Source organism: Felis catus, chromosome D4 (genome assembly GCF_018350175.1).
Source record: "Felis catus isolate Fca126 chromosome D4, F.catus_Fca126_mat1.0, whole genome shotgun sequence".
NCBI lineage: Eukaryota > Metazoa > Chordata > Mammalia > Carnivora > Felidae > Felis > Felis catus.
This window is the reverse complement of record NC_058380.1, coordinates 89838794-89859999: the sequence shown is the minus strand read 5'-3', so window position 1 is coordinate 89859999 and position 21206 is coordinate 89838794. Positions and strand designations below refer to the sequence as shown.

Genomic DNA, 21206 nt, shown 5'->3' with positions numbered 1-21206 from the left:
CCAGACCCGTGCTGCTCCCTTGAGAGTCGGGTTCCACGTGGAGGCAGACAGCCCATGGCTCTGCCACCCAGGCGTGTGGGCAGGCCCAGGGAACAGTTTAGCAGCTGACAGATTTTTCTGAACCTGTCTGCCGAGTTGCCAACTGAACTGTCTCATGCTCAGCCCGTCAACCTCGGCGCGGCTGGAGGCATCTGCCGGTGGGAGGCGGGAGGCTGCCAAGGAGAGCCCTGGGGAGGGGTGGGGGGGCGAGGGGTGCCAAGGCGGAGGGACGCGGGGCAGGGCCATCACCAGGCATCCCGAGGGCTCTGAGGGTCAGGCGAGGCAGCACCAGCTCCCTCTTGCAGAACTGGACTTGGGCGAGCAAAGGTAGGGGAAAGGCAACAGGCAGCTGAACCAGCCCCTCCCTCCACCTTGCAGGATGCTTCTAGAACTCCGGGGAAAACTCTTCCAGCCTGGGCAGGTGTGTAAGTCAGTCCTAAGTCCCCTGACCCATAGGGTCACGGATCTGGGATTCAGGTGATTGTCCCTAACCCCACGTATGACCCTGGGCGGGGACTTGCCCTGTCGGTGCCTCAGTTTCCCCATTCGGGAAATGATCGAGCTCTGACACTGACCTCGCCGAGTCCACGTTCCTCGGCCCCCCCACCCCACCTGGGAGGAAGGGCACAGAGGGAGGGCAACCCCTCCTCCCTCCACTCCAGGGAGAAAGCCAGGGTGCCCAGGGAATTCTCCCTAACAAATTATTTCCTATTTATTGGTAAGAGAAGTTGCAGCGGGGATAAATTATTAACAAAGCGGAAACGAGATTCTGTCGCGAGCAGATTCTAATTCCAGCTGCCCTGGCGGTCTCTGGCTCCCCACCCCCTCCCTCCCTGACCTCTCCTCCTGGGGTTCCGCTGACCCCTGTCTCTGTGGCTCCCCCCTCCCCAACACCCTCGGCCCCCGCAGGCTTCTCTCCCTCACCCTTTTGGGTTTCTGTTTGAGCTAGAGCCTGGACCGAAGCAAGGTCACCCCTCCCTGCTTGTGAATCAGCGGAAAGCGACCCGAATGGCATTTCAGGGCAGAGCTGCCGCTGGCCAGGGCAGCTCCCCTTGGTTTTTTTTTTCTTTTTTGGTTTGGTTTCTTGTTGGAGCCATTTCTTCCCAGCCCAGCCACTGCTCATAGGAAAGGCCAGGAGCCTGGACAAGGGGCCTTCCCTGGCCTCATCCATCCCGGCAATGAGCATCCAGAGGCCACGGCGACAGCCCCCCCCCCTCGCCCCCAGCCCCCGACTCCCCACCAGCCACAGTGGGCATCTCCTGGTCAAAGGTCCACCTCAGACCCCCCGGACCCGCCCTGACCCCAGTTATTCAGCTGCCCAGATCAGCTCTCCACTGTTCCAGTTGTCCAAGTTGCGTGGGAGGAAAGGGAGGCCTTTCACTTCAACCCTGCCTACAAGTTACCTCCTTCCAGAACCTTCCGTGACTGGGACTGCACTCTAGGACAGCAGGCACCAGCTCTGGCCTCCCCGTTCCCCACACTCCCCAGTGACGATTTGCATGAGGACCCCCAGCCATTGGCTGCCACAAGAGTGTCGAGCCCTTACTCATGAGGGCACCTTCTCGCCCGTGCCAGTCAATCTCCTTGCTCCGGCGCAGCTCAGAGAGGGTGAGCAACCTGCCCGGCACCACCCAGGGAGGACTGTGTGGCTAGCCGGCTTCCGACAGCCGTGGGAGCAGCCGGCTGAGGTTGGTTCTAGAAGCCAGCAGGGACCCCCACCCGCCAGTCCCGTGCCCCACCTCTGGCTTCCCCGACAGACACAGCCAGCAAGACCTTCTGGTGACCAGCGGGCATCGGGTTGCCCCGGAGGACTGTCCAGGAGGGGGTCAGCTGGGAAGCCAAGGTCAGAAGGACAAGGGTGCAAATGTCAAACCCCCACTCACCAGGAGGGCAGGTCCAGTAGGACTGATTTCCTCCCTCAACTGAAGAGCCAGAGGGGATAGGTGGGGCCTTGTCAAGGCTCTGGCCCGACAAGAGTTAATCTCTCCAGGAGCTTAAAATTGTATAGCAGTCTCCCCCCCACCTCATCCACACGGGATACTTTCTAGTACCCCCAGTGGATGCTTGAAAACCCAGATAGTACCAAACCCCACATATACTGTTTTTTTCTTCTTTTTTAATGTTTATTTTTACATACATTTATTTATTAATGGGGGGGCGGCGGAGAGAGAGAGAGAGCTCGTGAGCAAAGGAGGGGCAGAGAAAGAGGGAGAGAGAGAGAATCCCAATGCGGGACTCGATCCCACGACCGCGAGATCTCGATCTGAGCTGATATCAAGAATCGAACGCTCGGGGTGCCTGGGTGGCGCAGTCGGTTAAGCGTCCGACTTCAGCCAGGTCACGATCTCGCGGTCCGTGAGTTCGAGCCCCGCGTCAGGCTCTGGGCTGATGGCTCAGAGCCTGGAGCCTGTTTCCGATTCTGTGTCTCCCTCTCTCTCTGCCCCTCCCCCGTTCATGCTCTGTCTCTCTCTGTCCCAAAAATAAATAAACGTGGAAAAAAAAAGAATCGAACGCTCAACTGGCTGAGCCACCCGGGTGCCCCTACCTTTCTGTTTTTATTTAAGAAATCTCTACACCCAGGGGGCACCCGGGTGGCTCCGTCGGTGAAGCGTCCGACTTCGGCTCAGGTCACGATCTCACGGTCCGCGAGTTCGAGCCCCGCGTCGGGCTCTGGGCTGACGGCTCGGAGCCCGGAGCCTGCTTCCGATTCTCTGTCTCCCTCTCTCTCTGCCCCTCCCCTGCTCATGCTCTGTCTCTCCCCCTCTCTCAAAAAGTAAATAAACATTAAAAAAGAAAAGGAAAGAAATCTCTACACCCAACGTGGGGCTCCAACTCACGACCCCGAGATCAAGAGCTGTGTGCTCTTCTGACGGGGTCAGGCAGGCAGCCCATGCCGTGTTCCCCTGTAGGCGCACAACTAGGATAGAGTTTCATTTGCCAATTAGGCACAGCAAGAGAGCAACAATGGTGACTCACAATAAAATACAACAGTCATAACCAAACACGGTCACAAAAGTTATCTGAGTGTGGTCCCTCTCACTCTTCCTGTGCTGTCCTCACCCCTCTCGTGACACGAGGCGACGAAAGGCCTACGTGACAGGGCGCGGCGAGGCGAGGGATGTGGGCACGGGGACACGGCGTGGGGCCACCGTCTGACCCAACGCCAGGAGGGAGATCATCCGCTTCCAGACCACGGGTGACTGTGGGTAACTGAAACCACAGACAAGGGATGGCTGCTGTACTCTTAAAAAAAAACAAAAAAAAAAAGGATGCATTCTGTTTTGCCCTGGGCATATGTGGATTCTTCCCACAGCCAGATTTCTAGGAATGTTCGGGGTGGGGAATTCTATCCCAGCCGAAGGGAGCCTGTGCCGATCCCTATGGTCCCCCCCACGGGCGGCTTCGGCACCCCAGCCCCTCACCCGCTACATCATCACTGACCAGGCACGTGCAGGCATCGGTCTCAGACCAGGCATGGCTCCCCCTCCATTTGCACACCCCCAGCGACAGGGAGCTCATTACCATAAGCAGATAGGCCAAACTAGACTGCTAACTCCCTAGAAAGTCTGGCAGTATATTTTGGCTCCCACCCCACGTACTTTCTTTGCCCCAGGCCCCCTTGCTTCTTGCGTTTTGGTCCTGTTTTCTCTGCTTATGCAGTAAACAGTTTCTAATTGATTTGAAGAAGCATCTAGAGAAACTGGATTCGCCCAAGCCCTCCTCCTCCCCCGTGTCAGGAGCTCAAATCCTTCCCCACCAGCGCCAGCGGGAAGGCTCGGTGCCTCCTCCTGCACAGACACAACCCATTCGGCCAGGGAGCCGCCTGCCCTGCTCTCCGTCCCCCCTCCCAGCACACCCCACTCCCCACCAGAGGCCCCCCACCCAAACAGCCCGATGCTTTTGCTTAATACCTTTTTGCAAAGTAAAGAAGGAGAGATGGGGGGACGAAAGAAAGGAGAGAGAGAAAGGGAGAGAGGAGAGAGAGAGGGAGGGAGGGAGGGAGGGACCGGGCAGGGTGGGGGCAGGGTGCAGGGAGGAGAAAAGCCACATCCAGAGAAGCCGGGTAAAGTGCATTATTGATTCAGGACTCAGAAAATGCTTAGAGAGTAGGAAACGCGCCTGCTCTTTAAAAGCTTGTGCAAAGCTGAAGCTACACACATGCAGCCTTCCCAAAGAGGGCCTGCTCTGCTGACATGAATATTTTATCAGGGAGGAAAGAAAACGTGGTGGGGAGGACTTAAATGCTGGGGTGGGGGTGGAGGGCAGAGCGCGGAGCGGCCCCCACCCCCACCCCGAGAGCAGACCTGGGCCTCCTTGCCAAAGAGCAGAGCAGTGGGGCCTCGGTGGTCCCGAAAGGGGCACCCACTGAAAGGGGAGGGTCCGGGAGGGGTGAGGTCCGAAGCTTGATCCGAAGCCCCTCCCCTAACCTTTGCCCTGCCACTGCCAGCCCTCCCCCACACTCCCCTGCTGAGCCCCGGAGGCCACCCCTTCGGATAAAGTCCAAACCCCAAGGGGTCCTGGCTCTGCCCAGCCCCCACCATTCACGCCCGCTCTGCCTTGTTTCTGTTTTGTTTTTTCTTAAACTTCCACACGGAGTATTGTCACTGGACAATTGGGATCATGATTTTTCACGTGAGACTTCCTCCTCTCTACGCATGACAATCCTACGAGCTAAGGCACAAGTCCTCATTTTGTTTTTCAGATGAGGAAACGGAGGCACGGGTAGGCACCGTGCCCGATGGGACCTCATGGGACCTCGGTGAGCAAAAGGCAGAACTGGTGTTAGAAATTGCAAATTACGTGCTCTACGGAAAGCCTAGCAGGCTACCTGTCCCTCGCCATGCAGTCATTCCTTGGTTTAGGGGCAATTTAATGGCTTTCTGGGCCACAGATGCAAGAGTGGACACAGCGTCCAGAGGGATGGGGACTGCCTGTACGAACAGCCACAAGCCGAGACCCTGAAGGCCTTCTTCTTGCTCGTCTCTGAGGAGCTGAGGAGTGGTGGGGCAGCCCGGGCAACAGCTGGGCACACTTGGACAGGTGCACCACCCTGTGGATGAATCCTTTGGAGAGGGCAGGGGTGGCGAGGCTGAGCTGGTGAGGGTCCGTTCATTGATTTATTCACATAGCCTTACCGACTGTTCCCGCATGTCCTGTTTGCAAAGTAGTCCCGGCAAAGCAGCAGTCAGGCCAGGCTGGTCATCAAAATTCCTGGAAGGGAGGGCGTGCAAATATTCCTGGGCCCTCAGGCCGGAGATTCGGCTCCGGGTTAAAAGCAAAACCAACCTACCAAACCCCTCCGCCGTGACTCGGATGCCCGGTCGGGTTTGGGCATTCTGTGACGTCAGGCCTGCTATCACCATCACCCCTGATTCATAGGCGAGGGACGTGGAGCCCCCGGGGGCCAGGCACCGACTCAAGGTCACACTTCTAGTAACCCGGGCATTTTGACCCCTTACGGGGGCACTGAGCACTCTACGGTGACCGCCAGAGAAGCCACCCTTGGCTTGGTCCCCCAAAGTGGCCCAGGTGACAGGCCTGGAGGAGAACTGGGCTGGGCTGGTCAGGAAGGCTTCCTTGGGGAGGTGGGGTTTCGGAAGGGCGGGCCCGGAAGGAGGGGTGGGCTAGGGACGGACAGGCGGAGGAAGATTCAACCAGGCTGTGAGGAGGGGTGCCCTGTGCAGCGAGGCCCCGTAAAGGTCAGTCTGGATGTGCAGAATTTGCGCAGGGAGAGACGAGTTAACGCACTTGGCCGGCCGGGGGCCTGGTGGGGAATGGAGGGGATGAGGGCAAAGGGGCGGCCTGGGGCCAGCGGCGGCCTTGACATTCAGCAGCTGCAAGAGGGCCCTGACTGTGGCTGGCCAGCCTTCCTCTGGTAAGAGGTTAAGAACCTGAGAACAAAGGGCAAGGGACCCCGAGGCGGGAGCCGGCACCCCGCAGCCCCCAGAGGCCCAAGCAAGGCTGGGGCATCCGCAGGTCAGGGGCAAGGACGGTTCCGAGAACGAACTCTCTCCCTCTCTGGCCTTTGAATTTAAAGGAATGACAAGATGCTTAAGGCCGGAAGGGATCCGGCTGGTCCTGGGAAAGGCTGAAATGGTGGTTCTCACACTTGGTGGTGCCCCGGGACCGCCTGGGGAGTCCAATTAAACCCCGGTGCCCAGGCCTGCCCCAGGGACCGTGTGCAGGATGGGCAGGGAGCACACGGGATCCCCCGCGCAGCCGGCTGAGAGTCGGGCACGCGGGATGCGGGCCCCAGCAGAGCCTCGAATCTGCACAGCGACCTGGCCCCTGCCTTCTCCACTCCCCCAGTCCCATCGGCCCACCGAGTTTGGAGCCTTCAAGAAGGCCGCCCCAATGGTTAGGAGACACGGGACCGACGGAGGAGACAGGCACAAAATCGGACCCCCTTTCCTGATGCAGAGGCGCTGCTCACCGTGGTTCTCACCTTAGATGCACCCGGGCCCCCAGACCAGCCACGTCACGCCCTCTGGGGTAGGTCCTACCTATCGGAGCGGTTCAGCTGCCCAGGAGACTCCAGCGTGCGGCCAAGCTCGAGGCCACTGCTCCGAGGACCCGGCCGCGGGACAATTCTCCATCTGGCGGTGGCACCCGGCCCCCAGCCCCTCTTTCCTACTGCTACCCCCAGGCTGAGAGGCGGCCAGACTGTTGGGGATCCCTGGTGGGAAGGGGCGGGCTGCCCAAGCCAGGCAGACAGGCCCGGTGGAAGGCGGTGGAAGGCAGATGCTGCCACGCTCCCCCCTCCCCGTGGCTCTCTCCCCCTTCTATTTTTAGGTCCATTACTGTCCATTGTTGGGTGTATTTTTTTTTCCCACTCTTTCCCCAGAAAAACAGCTCAGGTTCCTCCAGGCAAAGCCGTCTCCCCAGAGCGTGGGAGCACACACACTGCCAAGTAGATATGATATAAGTGAATTATCAACTAAGTGGATCTGCAGACTCCGTCATGTCTCAAAGGGCAGTGGGGGGGGGCGGGGTAACCGCCACCATTGCTCACTCCTCCCCAGCCCTCCCTCCTGGGGCTGACAGGGCGTGCTGGGGGAGGAGAGGCTGGCAGGGACAGTATGCTCACCCGGCACGAAGGGCCACACGAAGGGCCACACACAGATGACAACCAACTCAATCCATCAGGCGCTAAGCTATTCGGAGCGCCTCACGTCAGCTAAATGGCCTGGTTAGCGGCTAAGTGCTGGGTCCGGGCGGCCCAGGTGGAGGTGCCGAGCTCGTCTGCTTCGATGCTGTGTGACTTTGGGAAAGTGGCCTCCCCTCTCTGAACCTTGGGTTCCTCATTATTCAAAATGGGTATAAGTATGGGATCTACCGTAAGTCTTCTGGGAGGGTTCAATAGGTTAGGTGAGGTTAAGTGCTTGGTATACAGTAGGCGCTCAATAAATGCAAGCTGTTGGTTCTCTGAGGAAGAGGAGGAGGAAGAAGAGGAGGGGGAGGAGGGGGAGGAAGATCAAGACAATCCTCAGACAATAGGACCAGTCAGTTACAAGAAGGAAAGCATTCATTTTCCTGAGCATGAGGGCCCCCCAGAAGGACCGTAGGGGTCCACGAGTGGACTGAGGGCGGTGTGCTTGTAACCGTCTGTGCGCGCACCTGTGTGTGTGTGTGTGTGTGTGTGTGTGTGCGTGCCCTGTTCCTGCAGGAGTACCATGGACTCTCAAAGGGGTCTGAACCCCCGAGGCAGGAGCCCCTGCTGAGGGACGGGTTGGTCTCCTGCTTTGTTTGTCCCCTCTGGGTCCCTCCTGGGTGCCTGGGACCTTACTGGTTTGCTCCCCCGCCTCTCCCGCTCCCTCTCCAAGTTTCAAGGTCCCGAAGGTTAGCAGCAGAATCAGGGAATACAGTGGGGTTCTGAGGTTGACCAGCCGACAGGAAATCTCCACCTCAAGGCTTGCCTTGAGGTCACCCAGCTTCTAGAAACCGGTCCAGTGGGGAGCCCGGACTCAGCACGGTGCCAGACCCAGAGCTGTGGGATTTGGGAAGGTACCTGGGGTGGGGACAGGGACAGTGACAGGGTGCCCTGTGGCTGGCTGGCTTGTCCTTCCACCGTCACCTGCCTTGGGCTGTCTCTTGATTCCCAGAGGGAGGGGACGCCCCAAGAACCCCAACTGGCCGCCGCCATCTGCTTGGGCCAGAGCAGAGGAAGGTAGCCCAAGGGTAACATGCAGGCTCCATCGCTCACTGGCCTCCTTTTCACCTTTGCCCAACAACAGACTCTGCTATGACCGAGGGGGAAATGCCCTGGTCGTGTTTCATTTCCTTTTATTTCCCTGGTCGACACTTGGAGTCAAGTGGACAAATGACATGGGCCGAAGGAAGGAACCGGGATGAGGGATGGAGGGATCCAAATGGTCCCGCGGCACCCAGGGTGAACGGCCAGGGGACAACAGTGCCAGATCCTTGATGACGGGCCGAGTCCCTTTCACGGGGGGCGGGGGGTGGCTCTAGAAGGCCCCAGGTTTAGGTGTGGAAGGCAGATCAATGGGAGGGACGCAGCGAGAGCTACGGTGCATTCTCTAATGAAGGTGACCCTTCCACAGCTGGGCCCTGAGATCCCGGGTCCCCTTTCTGGCCACCTTCCGTGGTGCTGCTGCAGCCGGGAGAACCACAGCCTGGCAGGGGGGACAGGCTGGGATGGGGGCCTCGGAGCCCTCTGGGCCCCGGGAAAGCCAACTCTGAGCACAGCCCAGTCACCGGGGGCCGCACACACGTGTGAGAGCTCACCCAGGGGTGGGGGTGGGGGCAGAAGGCAAACGCGTTGACGTTATGTCACACGTACCCTGAAGGGGCAGCTCGGGCACCTGCTGGCTGCAGGCGGCCTCCAGGCAGGCATCCCGTGTCCCCCACCAAACGCCATCAAGTGAGGTCACGAGTGGACAGATGGAGATCTGGTATGGAACGCCTCGTGTCCCCAGGGCTCTGGTGCATTCTTTCAGGAGAGCCGCGGGCCTACGGCGGAGCCTCCTGGGTCTGCTGTCCCTCCCCTGGGTCTGCTGTCCCTCCCCGGGGGCCCCAGGAAGTCACTCCATCCTGCTGGGCCTCAGTTTGCCCTCACACAGGAAATGAGGGGAGCTGGACTTGCCCAGCAGCTTCACGTCGTGTTTATGGGGGGCCCTAGGGCGGCCCCGGGGGGCGGGGGGCTCAGGGCCCCGGGGACCGGGGCGGAGGGACACCAGTCGCCTGGTCCAAGGAGCCCACTTTCCCCTGAGCTGCCAGATCCGCGGTAATTTGCTCACACATACTGATGTTCTAACCTTTAAGACCCCTTCCAAACTGCACTCCCTGCTTGAGACAGAAGATAATTGTCGGCAGCATTTATTTCGTGGGGCAAAGGTGGGAGACAGAGACTCTTCTGCCCTGCTGAGTGGGTCAGGGAGGGGTGCCGTGGAAGCTGGAGAGGAGCTACCCCAAGACCAGAGAGAAGTCACAGGTTGGGTGGTGCTCCCCAGTTATCCTCCTCTGGGCATCAAAGCTAACAGCCCAGCCTAAAAGCTAGGTTGGGGGGGGGGGGAAAGGAGAAGTGGAAGAGGAAAGGAAGGAGGTGAGAAGGGGGAGAGGTGGGGAGCATGCCTCGGGCCTCACCATGGCATCGTTGTCAAATACCCGGGATCGGAGTTCAAGCCCGGACTCTCCCCTCAGTCTTGGAGTCTCAGTTTGCTCATCTGTGAAATGGGGACTACAGTTTACCATGCAGGGCATTTGGGAGCGCCTGAGGAGACACCCGGCCCGGAATGCTCAGTGTTTCCACGGAAAAGATGGAGATCCCAGACGTAAACCCTCACGCCTACGGTCAATGGATTTTCGAGAAGAGTGACAAGAATGTTTAATGGAGAAAGAACGGTCTCTCCAACAAAATGGTGCTGGGGGAACCGGCTGTCCTCATTTACAATATATACCAGAATTAACTCAAAATGGATCGAAGATCTGGACACGAGAGCCAAAACTGTAAAAGTCTTAGAAGAACACATGGGGGTAAACATTCCTGACCTTGGATTTAGTAATGGTTTCTTTGATACAACATCCAAAGCATACACACAAAAAGGAAAAAGAATAGATCAATTAGACTTCAGTAAAATAAAAAAAAAATGTGCATTAAAGGACACAATCAAGAGGGTGAAAAGACTATCCACAGAGTGGGGAAAATATTTGCAAATCGTGTATCTGATAAGGATCTAGCACCTAACATATGTCAAGGACACACAGAAATCAACAATAAAAAGGCAACCCAATGAAAAACAGGGCAACAGACTTGAATAGATATTTCTCGAAAGAAGATACACAAAGGGTCAATAAGCACGTGACGCCTAGCACCATCAGTCACTAGAGCAAAGTGAATCAAAACCATATGAAATGCCATTTCACACCCGCTAGGGTGTCCACAATAAAAAAAGACAAAAATGAGAAATACCCAGTGCTGGCGAGGATGGGGAGAAATTGGAACCAGGCACAGTGCTGGTGCGAATGGAAGGTAGGCGCGGTTGCCATGGAAAACATTTGGGCCTCCGCGAAAACTTAAACACAGAATGACCATATGACCCAGCAGTTCTACTCCTAGGTATATACCCAAGAGCAGTGTCCACAAAAGAAAATTCTGCCCAGGTACAGAACAGCATTATTCATAACAGCCCCAAAGTCAAAGCAACCCCCATGTCCATCAACCCGTGAATGAATACAAAAAAATGTGGTCTACCCACACACTGGACTGTTACTCAGCCTGAACAATAGAACGGAGTTGACACCTGCCAGGACACGGTGAGCCTCGAAAACGTGACACTGAGCGAAAGAAGCCAGGCGCAAAAAGTCACCTGCCGTCCGATTCCATTTACGCCAAGTGTCCTGAATAAGCAAATCCGCGGAGACAGAGAGCGGGCGAGCGACTAGTTGCCAGGGGGCTGGGGGGAGGGGCGATGCGGCGCGACGGCGGCCGCCGGAAACATGATTTCCTCTTTCCGGGTCGAAGACGGCTCGAGACTACACAAAAGTGGTGGTCGCACAACGTTTTGAGGGTACTAAATGCTGCTAAACTATATCCCGAAAAACGGTTAAAAAGGCAATGTTTCTGCTCTATTTTCCTGCAATAAAATGATTTCAGTGGTTAATTTCAGGGCATGTGAATTCCACCTCAATTACAATTTTTTTTAAAAAAATTCTTTTAAAAGTGCCCTTATCCCAAGAAAAAACTTTAACCGCGTGGGGACGGGTGGTAACTAAACTTATCACGGTGATCATTCTGCAATATACACGTGTATCGAATTGTTACGTTGAACACCTAAAACTAATAGTGTTACCCGTTCATTATATCTCAATTAAAAAAAAAAAAGGATGGAGAAAACCAGAGGGAAATTACGCGATGTGCCGTTGTGTTTTTAGCGCTCATCGTTGTTTTTCTTTGCTTTGGTTTGCATTTAGGAGAACACTTGGGAAAAAAGTATCTAGTGCTGTGCAGGCCGCTCAGAGCCCCCCTATCTGCACCGGGGTCCCCCGTTTTGTCTGCGTGTGACCAAAGCCGAACCCCAGCCTGGATTTCCCCGAACTCCCAGAATCCATTTGGCGATCTTCCGGGAGCATTGGTGAATCTAGGCAAACCCCATCTTTGCACAGGTGGGGACACTGAGGCCAAGGGGCTCGGCCTGGTGTCCCAGCAACAAGGAGACTTTGCCAGAACCTGGAACTGCCCGGCTCCCCTCCAGTGTTTTTTCTGCACTAACACGCTGTCCGCCGCCAGCCGTTGGTGTGCACTCAGAGAATCAGAGACACGTTGTCGTCTATTTAAGCAAATCTGCTGCTGATGGAAAACAAATCAGAACCCGTTTCTGCATCATCTGCTGTTCCCTAGTTTCCCCTGCATTTGGTCCCCGCCTCATGGGCCATATGGACCCTGGCCAGGTCTGAGACCGGGGAGCCTGGGCCACGGGGCCGGGGGATGGGAACAGAGCTCTGCAGCCTGGGCCCGGGTCCCGGGGTGGCAAGGGGCTGTCCCGCTCCTTCAAGCCTGCCACTCTCCGTTCAGGCCCCACCCGTGGCCTCGCTCTGGCCTCTGCGTGCACACTGTTCCCCTGTTCCCCTCACTCCCACCACACTCTTGGCCCGACCCTTCCCCCCCACTAGGGGCCAGTTAGGATCCAGACAGAGGAGGGCTGAATCTCCCCCACTAAGTAGACGTAGGGAAGCCTCGTTCTATCGATTCATCTCTCTAACAGCGTAGCAACGCCGTGCCCTGCAGGTTTGCAGGGCGGGGGGAGCAGTTTACAGGGTCAGGGGAGTTGGGGGGCTTGGATGGGACAAGGAGGTGAAGCGGCTTGTCCCCTCCCAATCACCCACACCTCTCTCCTCCTATCACCTGGACCCTCCCTCCGTGTCCCTGCAACACGTCAACTCCCTAGCACTGGCCGTCGCCCCTCTGAATCCCAGACCACACGGGTGCCGACCCCCATCTCTGAAGTCCCACAGTGCACGCAAACTGTACCCCGCATTACGTGCCCGGCCGATTGCCCTGTCTTCTTTCTACTGTCACTCCTTTGTCTCTCCAGTTACATTCCAGGACGGAAAAGAAAACTCCTGTTTTGGAACATGTATTCTGTGCCAGGTGCCCTGCCGAGGTCTCTCCGTGCTGTGTCTCATCTCATTTGTCAGCCTTCCTCTGAGCCCCGGGGCTGGTGTCATCCCAGTGTTCAGACGGGAAAACTGAGGCTCAGGGCACAAGGGACTTATCCAAAGTCCCACAGTCCGGGGGGGGGGGGGGATAACTGGAGCTCACCTTTGCCCCTTCCCAAATCCCAAGTTCTCATCCACGGCGGGTGTAGCCTGCCTGTCTGTCCACCTGCCCATCCCCTGCCTCCCTGCACATGGGATTTGAGGCAGCTGCTCCTAATACATGCAAGGCAGGAGAAAAATGAAACTATGTGGAAAATCAAGGGCAGAGAATGTAGAGTCGGAAAAGAAAGACGAGCCTGGGGAAGGCAGGGATGTGTAAACTGGAAAGTTCTAGAACTTCTGACACTCTTTGGAAAGGTGTCCCCTCCGGGCCCTTTCCCCTCCCCCCCCTGTGCTCCAGGTGCACTGCGCCCTACCCTCCATGGGGTGTCCGTTAAGGTGCAGGGAGCTTGCTCATGTGGGCGCTGACCTCACAGCGCGCTGCCCCCGGCCTGTCACTTGTCTGCTCCCCAGGAAGGAGGCTTCACTGGGCAACAAGATGTCATGCATGGAACTATTCTTGTCCCAAGCTGGGCCCTGCCTCAGGCGTTTCGACAGAATGAGCCACTTTAACTAAGGGTTGGGTGAAGCTCAGGTTCCAAACTCACTTTCTACCTAAGGACCCAGCCGTGCAGACCTCCTGGTGAGATCTGATCACAAATCCCACAGCCAGGGGCCCTGACAGAGAGAAGTGAGAGCTTTCGGGGCTTCCTGGCCCGATCAAAACCCTGGTCCTTCCTGTAACACTCAGTTCTAATCTCCCCTCCTCTGAGAAGCCTTCCCGGATCGCACCGACCTCCCACTCCCCCAACCATTTTGCATTAAGCGCTTACCTAGCACTGACTGAGCCAAGAGGGAGGGCAGCCGTCCTTCGGGGCTCCTACCACATCAGAGTGTCTCCCCCACGCCTTGTTGGCCGTGTCTGTTGTGAATATCTGCAAGGTCTGCCGTGACCTCGTGTTGAGGGGAGCAGGGGGCTGGGGCACGCTCTTCTCTGTGGGTTCGGGGGCCAGGAACACAGCAGGCAAAGGAGGCCTGAACCAGGGGGCCAGTCGGCTCAGTGCTGCTGGCTGGGAATATTTCTTGAATACCCACGTCTGGCAGGAGGCGGGGCACCTATGACCTCGATTCCGCAGATGGAGTTCAATGTCACGGTGAGGTGGGGGCTAGAAGACTCAAGGATCCACCTGCCATCTGCCTTAATCAGCCCAGCAGTCCCCTTGCGTGGGGGGATAGGGCCACTGGCTCGGCATCTGGGTAAACTGAGGCAAGGAGACGGCAAAGCAGGTTCTGAGGGAGAAGTGTGCTCAGAGATACACCTTCGTGGCCCCTCGACCAAGCCAGAGTCTCCTTGGATAAAAAGTTGACTGTTCATCTGCTTCAAAACCAAGGGGATCAATGTTGGACTCGAGATAACATCGAAGCCTGATACTAGAACAGAGCTCATACTCTTCAAGTGCGTCCGGATATTCTGAGGGAGGCATTTCCTTCTCCTAGGCAGTTGGGGGGGGGGGCAAGGCAGCCAAGATCACCCCCCCAATTACAGATGAGGAAACGGAGGTCAGGAGAGACTTACCCCCGGTCACCCTGCCCGAGAAAACAGCAAGGCTGGGATGGGAGCTCGGGGCCTCAGACCCCAGGCCTGTGCCTCTAGACAGGAGACACGCAGCCTCTCTTTGGCAGCTTCCAGAGGGCCTCAGGGCTGTGAGCTCCCAGCTCCACCCCTCACTCCTGGGACCCCTGCATGCCAAGATCCCCCGGGGGCATGAGCAGCAAGTTGCACCCACGACTGAGCAATTATGTCGAGCAGCCGTGTCTCAGACCGTACCCTGCATGCATCTGAATTGCCTGCATTGCTGGTTAAAATGCAGGTTCTGGCTCAGTTGGTCTGGGGCAGGGCCTGGGATTCTGCATTTTTAACAAGGTGAGTCCAAGGACTGCACGTTAGGTAGCAAGCAGGTATCTACAGAATTGCTTTAAACACTACCGGCCTGGTCTGTGGCCAGCAAAGTCTCTCTCTCTCTCTCTCTCTTTTTCTCTTTTCCCCACTGTCGCCCCTCCTCACCGTCTCTCTCCTGAGGCTCAAGGGTTGGCGTTTATCTCAGAGGCACAGGAAGAGAGTTTTGGAGCCCTGAGGGGCCTGCTTCCCACACCCAACCTCTCCCACCCCCTGGGCCCTGCAGCGTGGCCAGGCTGGCCCTCTCCGGCCGGGTCCCCCAGAATGGAGGGCAGAGGGCTGTCTGTCCTCTCCCGCGGCCCTCATTGAAATTTTGCCCTTGCCCTCAGATCCTCTGTTGAGAGCTCATCCCTATTAATTCTCATTGTGCATTTAGAGCCAATAGGTTTTTATTTATTCATTTATCTTGGTCTTCTCCCCCCTCCCCTTCCTCACCAGGCTGGAATTTACAATTCAGTTCTCAGGTGGCCTTGCGGAAGGACAGAAGGACAGGAAGCCTGGCGGGAGGGAGGGTCTGCACACTGAACCCTGGAAAGGGCGGCTGCCTCTTGGCCCATCTTGCACCCTGGGGTGCTCCAGGGCTCACACTCCAGTTGGCTGGATGCTGGGACAGGACCTGGGACCCACTGGGCGCTCGCAAGGCTAAGGGGCAGTGGGGGGCTGGCTACTGGTGGGGCGCCCCCTGGTGGTTCACATCACCTGCCGTGCCCAGAGCGGTTCAAGCTCCCCCGGCATGCCACAGAGCCCTGCTGCCCAGAGACTAGAAATACGGGGCGTGGCGTCCTCAAGGCTGAACAGAGGAAAGAAAAGCCAGGGACACGGCTGAGGGCCTCCTAACAACGATAATAAATGCATAACACCTACTGCACATTGAGCACCTACTGTGTGCCAGCACGGTGCCCAGGGCTTGGCACGGCCAGGGCGCATCCCCTTGCCAGCCCTGTGACACCCAGACAGTATCACCTCTACTTTACGGGGGAGGAAACCGCAGCTCAGAGGGGCAGGCCGAGCCACCTAGTGGGTGAGCACAGGCCCTGGTTGCAGACCAGTTGCCTGCCCGCCTTCTAAACCGAGTGACCTTGCCAGGATTTAGGCAAACCTTTCTAATCCCTACAACAGGATTAGAACAGCCCCCCCACCCCCACCCCCGCCAGAGCATCCCGGAGATGATTCAATGAGACACACACAGGACCTGCTCAGGGGAAGCTGCACGGGGGGTTGAGTCCATCTGGACGGGACCCCCCGCTCCCTGCAGAAGCCAGCTCCCCCCACCCCCCCCCCCCCGCCTGCCCAGGCAGAGTCCCCATTCTTGTCGGCCGCACATTTGTAATCAAAGGCAGAGCAGGACGGCAGCCTGTAATGAAATATTTAAGTCCACCAGACAGCTGTGGAGACACCGAGGACCCACCTATGCGGGAGATGTTGAAGACGTTGTTCTTCCTCGTCTGTCTCCCCGGGAGAGAAGGAGAAGGGACACCGCCTGGGCTCAGGTGGGGCAGCGCTAGGATTGTGGGTCGGGGGGGTGACCACCCCACCATGGCAGCCGCACCGGGTCCCCCGTGTGAGGGTGCAGGCAGGGCCGAGAGTATCCTGGGCCAGCTTTGGCCAGGAGAGGGCCTCAGACTTGCATTTGATGGTCACCTCCACCCCTCAAGCCCTTGACCGGAAGCTGGTCCAATGAATTATGGTTTAGCTGCCCTGTCCCACACCCTTCCCCCCAGTACATTAGGGCAATGATTAATATTTAAGAGAAGAAATACACTCGAGACTCTAATAGGAGAGACAAAGGTTGACTCTGTTCAGGGAGTGAGTGGAGAAGTGTTCACAGGAACTGGGGGGGGTGGCGGGGGGTTGTCGGCCTAATGCACAGGCTCAGAACTGGGCTCCGCTGCCCGTCGACCTGGCCTTGCCCCTGACCTTCAGGAGCCGACCGCCTTGCTCACCCCTGAGCCAGCGAAGCCGTGGGATCCCCAGTGCAGTGACCCCCATGGACTATCCAGTCTCTGCCCCCAGCCCTGTGCTGCCTTCTTCCTTCCCTCACCCCGCTGGCTCCCTTGGCCCAGCCACCGTCCACAGTGACAGACTCACGACGGACTGCTGACTGTCCAAGTGGAAACCTACCTTCCCAGGCTGACTGCCCTGTGATAGGAACAAAACTCCCCGCGGGACAAAGGCGTCCCCAGGAGCCCGGTGTTGGGGGGGGGGAATGCCTGCTCAGTCCGGCCATAGGCCCCAGAGGCTCCCTCAAGGACAGCCCAAAGATGACAACGAGCCCCTCCTGTCAGCTCCCACGGCCTGGATGCCCAGCGCGGGGCTGGGGAGGGGGCTCCGCAGAGCTGCCCAGCAGGAAGGCCCCTCTCGGCAGGCAGTTTAGCTCAGTGGCTTTGGAGCCAAACACACAAGTCCCAGCTCCAGGACTTCCTGGTGCGTGACTCCGGGCCTCAGTTTCTCCATCCGTCCAACAGGAAGGACAACCGCTAACGTCTGGGGGGCACTTGCTCTGGGCCAGGCACTTCACGTGGGACGAATTAGCTCCCTTACTCCTACGATGCCCATTTGATAGACAATGGAACAGAGGCCCAGACATGCCACCCCCCAGAACTCCTCCTTTATACGACGCGGGGTCCGCCTGGCGGAGCTGAGGGGAGGACTTGGGCGTGAAGCTGTCAGCCCACACACGAGGAGCTCCCACAGATGACCCCCCGCTATTACGGAAACGATCCAGTGGTCAGCGGGCCAAGAATGTGCCCGCCCCAGAGAACGAGGTCACGTGACCTCAGAGCCCCGGGGCGGGGGGGGGGGCGGGGGGGGGCGGCCTTTGCTTTGGCACTTTTCCAACGTGGGACAGCCAACCGGTGCCCATCAGCCTTGCATCTGGGCCCCCCATCGTGCTCACCCATCACAAGAGTCTGTCCCGGACCCCCTCCCACTCGGCCTGAGCGAAGCAGTGGGCTGACTTACGTGGGAGCAGAATCTCTCAGGGGGGTCTCCACACGTGATGCCTGAGGGTTCCACCTTGACCTTGACGTAGTCCTTTAGCCGCATCACCTTGGGCTGGCAGGCATAGAACTCCCAGGTGGGGCCCTCATCCGTGGTCACCCAGGATTTGCAGATGTCGTAGTCCCCAGAGGCCAGTGGGAGGCAGTGCAGGAACAGAGCCAGCAGGGGCAGCATGGCTGAGCAGTCCGCAGGGGCGTGGCCCGGACGGGCGCTGGAGAGGCAGCGACTGGGTCAGGCGGGACTCCCGGCCTCAGCATGGAAGGGCCACATCTGCCAGGCAGTGGTGGCTGGATGACCCGGGGACTCGAGCACCGACTGCCGGGTCGCAAAGGGCGAGGAACCTGTTTCTTCCCGAAGGCCGATGCGGAAAACCCAGAGCCGGCGTTTCTCAGACTGCTGATGGGCAGATCAAAAAGTTGCCCATAACTTGGCGTCCTCCTAACCTTGGCATTACACCTCTCCCGGAGGTGAAACTGATCAAATCGGGCAGGCTCTCAAATTGTGACAGCGGATGGAAATGGGATAAGGAGCAAATCCGCGGGGATCCGGCATGAGGCGGGATCAGATTGCTTCTAATTTTTGTCCCTCCAATCAATCCAGGTTCTTTAAAGGACCCTTAATGTGTGATGGGCTCAGCACAACCGCAAAACAACCCTCCGGCCTGCGTTGTAAAGATAAAATAAAAATCAGGAGGTGTACGTGTTAGCTGGAAAGATGTTCCCTCTGTGGGACCGGACTGGCATCTCAGACCAATAAAAGAGATTTCTCTTCACATGGGCTTAAAGTGACACCAATGGTGTGGCTGGACTACGGCATAAAAAAGTGACCGAGGTTTTAACTGGGGAGCAGCTTATGTGGCTCTGCTTTGTGGGGACGGGCACTAATGGGGGCCAGCTGACCTTGGCTGGTAGCCATCGGCAACTTATTATGAAGTTTCTCACACTTCCGCTCTCAATGCATCCAGGTACCCGGGGCTGGCTTGTCTTTCATTGTTAAGAGGGGAGGAGAGAGAGCTCATTAGCAACAACACCTGCAACAAATTAAAAAGAGAGAGGGTGGGGGGAGAAAAGACGTGTAAGAACAAAAGCTCTCTGGCAAAATGTGCAAAAAATGAGGCTGCATTAGCGAGGTCTCCGGAGAAAAGTAGGTTATTTTTATTAACATCAGAGCTGCGCATTTGGAGATTGGGCGCGTTGTCAACGAGGTGATTTGGTTTTTTCCCCTCCTTTCCGGGAGCCGTTAGGTCAGGAGAAGGGCCCCCCGCTTCAGGGTCACCGACTTTCCAAAAGGTCCTCGGGAGTCAAGATTGAGTGACCGACAAGTCAAAGGTCAGAGTTGTCACCCTGCGTGCAGACGAGTCTGTACGTATAGGTACGGAGGAACACAGAGGTCCGTGTGTGGACCCACAGGTAAGAACCAGGAGTGGATAAATCTCTCTCCAAATTCTGAAACGGTGAATTTCATTTGCAACGCTAAGATACCAGGGACATTGAAGACTTCCACAGAAGCGACAGTGGTTTGTCATAATAGGTTTTCTGATCAAGGCCAAAATTCTGCAATAATCCTTAGAGGGTGTGCCCATAAATGAGTCACCATTATGATTATTGCTCTGCTATTTTAAGCTACTGATAATGATTTAAGAGCCCAAAGAGCTATAACTAAGACAAATGTTACATTGTAGAAAACATGACTCCACTAATGTGGTGCGTTCCCAGACACTTGATACATTACCAGGAGAATTTGAGTCCAGCCAGTGTGGGATCCTGGCCAAAAATACTAGCCAATAGGGCAAAGGTTACGGAATGAGTCACAGCAGAAGCCCCGCATTATTAATTATTATGGTTATTGTTCTACCTAGGATTATCACTTTTAAATCCCCAACTGCTCGGGGCATCCGTGCTAACCTCAGCCTGATTCTCACCTGACATCCTCACGGAAGGTCTCTGAAGAGTTAATCACTTTTCCATGAAACCCCGTCCTCGGCCCAGACACAAACACACACCTGCCAGAAATGACAAACCGGGGAAGTGGACATTGTCCAGAGAGGGCTGGTGGCTCACCTGGGCTCCCGGCAGAAGCCCTCAGCCGGTGTCCCCACGCTCCTGGTGGGTGGGGGGGGGACTCATAAATCTGCATTAAGGCGGCCCCTGCCCCTGTCTCTGGCTGAAGGGCTCTTGATGGAGATGAATAAGGAGCCCAGGGGGCCCACGTTCTCACCGCTCACCTCTGGCTGTTTAAAGAGAAACCTGTTATAGAGCCTGCCTGGCCTTGAATGCGCTCCTTGCTAGAAACTCTCAGAAAGAACCCGCCTGGCGACTATTTTTACAACCTGAGAAAATGTAGTAAAAATAAAATAGCGCGGCCGGCAAAGGTTTGGATGCCTCTACCCAAGCTTCGTGCTGCCCAGAAAACAGCACGTCCCTAATTAATTCTTCCAGCCGCGGACTCCCAACTGTTCACTAACAGGTAGGGAGCTCCCAGCGGCCGGCGACACCCCCTCGGGGGCGCTGGCTGCGGGCCTCCTTGATCTGCAGGGCCAGCGGCGGCGGCGCAGGGCTAGGGCTGCGCCGGGAGGCAGCGAGGCCCGGGAGGCCGGGAGGCCACGGAGAGGGAAGCTCGGAGCCCCTCGAAAATCTATTCACCGCTTGGCGGTTCGGCTGGTTTAAGCGCGGCGCGTTCCCTGCAAAGTGGGGTGCTGGTGGAGAGCCAAGGACAACCAAATCTGCTGGGGGTGGGGTAACAAATGTGTTTACAACCAATCAACTGAGCGTTGCTGGTATTATAGGGGGAACTGTGAGCTCAGCGGGCGCACATTACAGCCGGCTTTTGCCAAAAGTGGGGGGGGGGGGAAGGAGGGGGGTTGGAGAGAAGCAAGAGTCTCCGGGAAAACGAGGCGGAAAGCAGGGAGTGCGAAGCCAGCAGGGAAATTTCAGAGTAAGAGGTTGTATCCCGGTGGGTCGTTTTCTCCTTGGAAAATAAATCTTCACCTGATATTATTAAGAAACTGCAGCTCCCAGAAACAAATAGAATCAATGCGCTTTATTTTCTTTTAAGAGTCCTCAGGAACCGAGGTGGGGGTGGGGGGCTGATAGCCAGGGTATTAAAACCCGAAAATTAGATTTTGCCAGGATTTCTGAACTCCGATTTCTCTATCTTATTGAATTAGCGCCTCTCGGAGCTGGCTGGGCTCGGAGCAGGCTCCTCCCCGAGTTGCCGGCTGCGCCCTCGCCTCTTGGGAAACTTGGCGCTGTGGGCGCGGGGGTCCCCTGGGGGGCACTGGAGGAGGCGGTACGGGGGGGGGGGCGTTGCCCACCTTGAAGCTTCCTCTCCCTTCCAAGCGGGGGGGGGGGGGGACAGCGGGGCGGAGTGAAATCTGCCTTCCAGGGGGGTGGGGGGTGCCCGAGGGCTAGGAAGGAAGAGGGAACCCGCTGCGGCCAGGTCACCTTCTCGCCCTCCACCCCCGGGGCCGGGGCCTGGAGGTGTTCCGAGCTCCAGC

At 57.3% G+C, this 21206-nt stretch overlaps 1 protein-coding gene across 16 annotated transcripts in view; it reads right to left on the bottom strand.

Annotated features, from left to right (window-relative positions):
• NTNG2 (netrin G2) overlaps positions 1–21206 on the bottom strand; it is a 67688-nt gene that overhangs the window by 45102 nt on the left and 1380 nt on the right. For 11 of the 16 annotated variants that reach the window (XM_023242884.2, XM_023242888.2, XM_023242890.2 and 8 more), the window contains exons 2-3: positions 18610–18740; positions 17672–18371 (exon numbers count right to left, since the gene is read on the bottom strand). In XM_023242884.2, coding sequence (XP_023098652.1) covers positions 17672–17884 — 213 coding nt within the window. In that variant the 5' untranslated portion in view covers positions 17885–18371; positions 18610–18740. Of the gene's footprint in view, positions 1–5174; positions 5251–16118; positions 16384–17671; positions 18372–18609; positions 18741–19631; positions 20236–21206 lie in introns of those variants that run through there. The other 5 variants (XM_023242885.2, XM_023242886.2, XM_045042857.1 and 2 more) reach the window with 4 other exon arrangements.